Below are 4773 nucleotides of genomic sequence, written 5' to 3' on the forward strand. Positions count from 1 at the left end.
ACTTCTGGTCCCAGGCATGGCACCCACCTTTTCACCTTCTGCACAGTGTTGCTGCTCTTCTGACGCGCTGGAAAAGTGCACCAGTGCCTGGCACACAACGGATACAATGTCTAAGGACGCTTTCTCACAGGGCCAAGCATCGCTGACCAGGCAATGTCTAGATTGCTCACTGGCTCACACGAGTGGAAAGTAAACATACATCTGAATTCTCAACCCAGAAGACTAGTTAGTTACCTAGTTATCCTTTAACTTGCACAAGACATTTTCTTGGGCTTGGACATGAGCTCAGTGGTAGATCTTTTGCCTGCATATACAAGACCCTGGGTTTCATTCTTGGTTCGGGCAATACATAAGCGGGTGGGGGAACTGATATGGAGGCACACAGCTATGATCCTAGAGGTAGGAGGACCTGAGTTCAAGGTCAGCCTGGGCTTCATAAAGACCCTGCTTTTAAAAAGGCGCTCAAGTGCGCTGATGCCGAGTTCAGCCCTGGGAACCCATGTGGGGAAAGGAGAGCCAGCTCCTCCAAGCTGTTCGCTGATCTCCACATACAAATTCCCTAACACACACACACACACACAGTAAGTATGTGTGAAAAAAAAATACACGTTCTTCCCATTAGCAGCTTAATTTGAGAAAAAAAAAAAAAAAATCAAAGGAACCCCCAGGGACCCAGGGAGAGGCAGCTGTAACACACTGCTCCACTGTCACCACCTTTCCCAGCTGAGGTGCTTCATCAACAAGAGGAGCTAGGCCATTTTCCACGTATTTCTTCTGGCTTTCAAGTGGCTTCAAACCATCAGAACCAGAGCTGAGTGTGGTGGCACATGCCTTCAATCTCAGCAAAGAAAGTGGAGCTCTGAGTTTGAGGCCACTCTGCTCTACAGAGTGAGTTCCAGGACAGCCAGGACTACACAGAGAAATCCTGCCTTGAAAATCAACTGCTGATCTGCTTTCTGGGGCAGGAAGATGTCTTCCAACTACAAACTGCTCTCATCGCCATTTGAGACTTGCTGAAGATAGAGGCCACAGGTCAAAGTCGGAAGCAGGATGGAAGAGTTACCTCAGATGGCGCCTATGCTCAGCAAGCACAGGGCCCTGGGTCTGACCCTCAGGGCACTCCCTATCAATAGGCCTGAATCAACAATGACTCAATTCTAAGTTTTCACATCCCCGCCGGGCACATTTTAAAAGAAGTACGTCTTGGTGAAAGGTAAATTATACTCTCTGAACTGTCTTTAGAGTGTGGCTCTAGCCACTCTTAAGGAAACACGAAAAGGAACCATTGCACAGTAGGGAAGGAGTCACAGATGAGTGGCAGCCTGGTTAAAAACCCACCTGAGGTGATCCTTCAAGCCGGCCCTTCCATCCATCAGTGGAACACCATACTCTACCCTGGGTACTCAAGGGAAAGCCTGACGTCAGCTCCCGAGCCAGCAAGAGCCCGCTCTGTTGTGCTGGAGGGCAGGGATGCGCTGGGTCTGCAGAGCCTGGACACTCAGCTTCCACCCAGCCAACTCCCAGTCACTGAGCCTCTGCTTCCTCCCAAGGTTTCTTCTGCTTGTTTGTTTAGGCCTTTCTTTCCAGAGGGCAGGCGCATTCAAAACTCATCGTGGGAAGGGAAGGGAGACGGGAATGTAAAGCCAAGAATCTTCACGCCAAGCCACCACCTGCACCTCAAAGACACAGAGAGCCAACTGGATGCATGCAGAAAGCATGCTGCACCCATGCATGCCAGACACGTTGGCATTACTCAATTAATGACAGTCTTGGCAGAGGAAGGTGGCTCTCTAAAGAGTTTAAGGAGAACCAAACCTACAATGACTGTGTAGCCAGCCAGAGAGCTACACAGTGAGACCTTATGTAGTGGTTTCTAGGAGAATAGCTCCCATAGACTCTTACGTTTGAATGCTTGCTCTCCAGTTTGTGAGTCTCTTACAGGCATTGCCTTGGTCAGACGGTGTCTTTTCACAATGAAAAGACAGTGACTATGATTCTCTGTCTCAAAAACAAAACAAAACAAAAAACAACAACAGGGCTGGTGAGATGGCTCAGTGGGTAAGAGCACCCGACTGCTCTTCCGAAGGTCTGGAGTTCAAATCCCAGCAACCACATGATGGCTCACAACCATCCGTAACAAGATCTGACGCCCTCTTCTGGAGTGTCTGAAGACAGCTACAGTGTACTTACATATGATAAATAAATAAATCTTTAAAAAACAACAACAACAACAACAACAACAACAACAACCCCCCCCCCCAAACACATTAAAGCAAACACATTAAAGCTTCAGGGCAGTGTCTGGGGTCTGGAGGGATGGCTGAGGGTAAGGAAGTGCCCACTGCCCTTGCAGAAGACTGGCGTTTTCACTCCCATCAAATGGCTCACAGAGGTCTGTAACAGGTGATCCTATGGCTTCTGCATCCCTGAACACCCACACATCCTCGAGAATTCACATCCTCACTTTCTCTGAGAGTAGTGGCGCCTGCTTGCAATCCCAACACTCCCCTCAGGAAGCAGAAGCAGGCAGTGCTCTGTGATTTCCAGGCTAGCTGGTCAACAGAGCCATATCCAGGACAGCCAGGGTTACAAAAAAGCTGTAAAAAACAGGGATTGGAAACCCCATCTTTTCAAAATGAGTAAATAAAAATCAGAAAAAAAAAACCAAACAACCCAAGTTTGTTTGTTTGTTTTTCCCTTTCCTGTTTTTTAATACAGGTGACAAGAGGGGCGTTTGGGAGACACTCCTCCTAGTGGCAGGCCATAAATGCCTCTACCGGAAATTGTGCATTTTCTGGCAGAAGTCGTCACTATTGCACACACTTCTTAACAGGCAGCACACACTCAAAAATATTGGTGGAGTGAATAAATACCTAATCGACACCTGTTACTCTCTATAAAAAATCTTATTTGTTGAATGAGGTGGCGCATGCCTTTAATCCTAGCACTCCGAAGGTAGAGGCAAGCAGACCTCTGTGAGTTCGAGGTCAGCCTGGTCTACATGGTGAATTCCAGGTAGCCAGGGTTATGTAGAGAGACCTTGTCCCAAAAATACCAAAAGCAAAACAAACACACACTTTCTTGATTCAAGGGGAATGTACCTTAAACCTCTACTAAATAATCTCTGAACCAAGCAGGCCTTCCAAGGCTCGTTAATGCTAAGTGGGAAAGCATCACCAATCTTTCGAGAAATGCTGAACTAGGGGAAAAAACTTCGAGGCCAAGTTTCAACATTCCTGTGAAGATACACCACTGCTGCGCTGGTTAGAAGCGCTAGGAGAAGACAGACCCAACTCCTCCTCGATCCTAGTATATGTGACTCCCCACACATAAACTTTTGAGGTGAATGTCACCGGAGCCCAGCCCAGCCGCTGACACATGGTCACCAAGGAGACATTTCCGTCTCCACGAGGGTTAGCGTCGAATCTCAAACTCTGAAATGACCACGAGAATCACGAACCTAATAGACAAGTTCCTACTTGGGATCATTTTTCCTTTTCCTGTAACTTTTGGAGGCAAGCAACAACTCTCACTCACACCATACCGATCGGTACTCTCCCCTTCTCGCAGGCATGAGGCTTACAAATCACACGCCCTTCTTCTTTTCCCTTCCCTCCACCCAGACGAACGTAGTCCGAGATCCCCCCTCCCCACTGCGCAGATCTTTGGGTGGGTCCCGGGGAAGAGCGGGTGCTTTGCAGAGTTTAGGGGGGCTCTGCTGAGATCCCCGGGAGACTCGGAGTAAAACTGAAAGAGGAAAAGGGAAAGGAAGAGAAAAACCCAGGCTCGCTCACCGCGGCGGAAGGCGCACAGCGGCGGGGGATTTCGGCCCAACGCCCAGTGGTCCCAGAGGACACATGGTCGCTTGCTCCCCGCTGTCTCGGGGCCTCCTCCCGCTCTTCCTCCGAGCCAGGCACGCCGCCCGAGCCCCTCCCTCACCAGACGGAGCACAAGAACTTTAAAATGGTCCCTAGGGCGCGGGGGTGGGGGGTACACCAGAGAGAGTTAGTTACCCCGGGGAAGAAGGTGGGGCGCCCGGAGCGAAGCGCACACCGCTGGAGGGAGAGGCACCCGGCAAAGGTGGAGGGAGAAATGGAACGCGGCCCCTTTAAGAGGCCTTCACGGCGATCCGGGACCGGGGGCCTCCCTTCCACCTCCGGCCCGGTGTGGGAGACCCTCCCTTGGGGTAAACTCTCCCCAGACCCACTCCCCGGAGGCTCCCCTCACGCCAGGTCCGCCCGGCCCCGCCGCGGGGCGGCAGCTCCTCCTTACCCCGCTGTCTGCCGCCTCCTCCCAGCTCTCAGCGACCTCCTCATCTTCCATCTTACTCGCCGCTTTCCCTCCTCCCCCAACCCCTCCCCGCGCCTGCGCCTTGAAGCGCGCCTGGGTCGCGGGCGGAGGCACGCAGGGCTTTCCTCAATGGACCACGCCCCCTCCCCCAGCCCGGAAGCCGCGCCGGGCCAGGCCCTCCGCGCGCCTGCGCTGCCATCTTGGAAGAGGGCAGCGAAGCCAGATCGGCCTCCGTCTTTCTTGAGGGCAACAGGCTCGCTGGTTTACTGAATGAGAGAGTTCAAGTGACGTTACCTGCTCCAGTTCGGGGAACTATGTGCTTTTGGAACCATCGTTTCTTAAGGGCAGGCAACGATTGAAAAATAAAAAAATTTTCTTTTCAAAATTTGAACCTGAAAAGAAAAAAAGTGAGTCTAAGTTTTTCTAAGCTACAGGTCACATGTTTTTTTTTGTTTTTTTAAATTCTTGCTCATTTTTTTTTTT

The 4773-nt window shown here is 51.0% G+C and overlaps 1 protein-coding gene across 5 annotated transcripts in view; it reads right to left on the minus strand.

The window, feature by feature from the left end:
- Szrd1 (SUZ RNA binding domain containing 1) overlaps positions 1 to 4371 on the minus strand; it is a 27841-nt gene extending 23470 nt beyond the window's left edge. For 4 of the 5 annotated variants that reach the window (XM_021199857.1, XM_021199856.1, XM_021199855.1 and 1 more), the window contains exon 1: positions 4273 to 4371. In XM_021199857.1, the coding sequence (XP_021055516.1) occupies positions 4273 to 4316 (44 nt within the window). In that variant the 5' untranslated portion in view covers positions 4317 to 4371. The remainder of the gene's footprint in view (positions 1 to 4272) is intronic. The other variant, XM_029540108.1, reaches the window with a different exon arrangement.
- Positions 4372 to 4773: the final 402 nt, after the last annotated feature.

This window comes from Mus pahari, chromosome 6 (genome assembly GCF_900095145.1).
Source record: "Mus pahari chromosome 6, PAHARI_EIJ_v1.1, whole genome shotgun sequence".
In the NCBI taxonomy this organism is placed as follows: domain Eukaryota; kingdom Metazoa; phylum Chordata; class Mammalia; order Rodentia; family Muridae; genus Mus; species Mus pahari.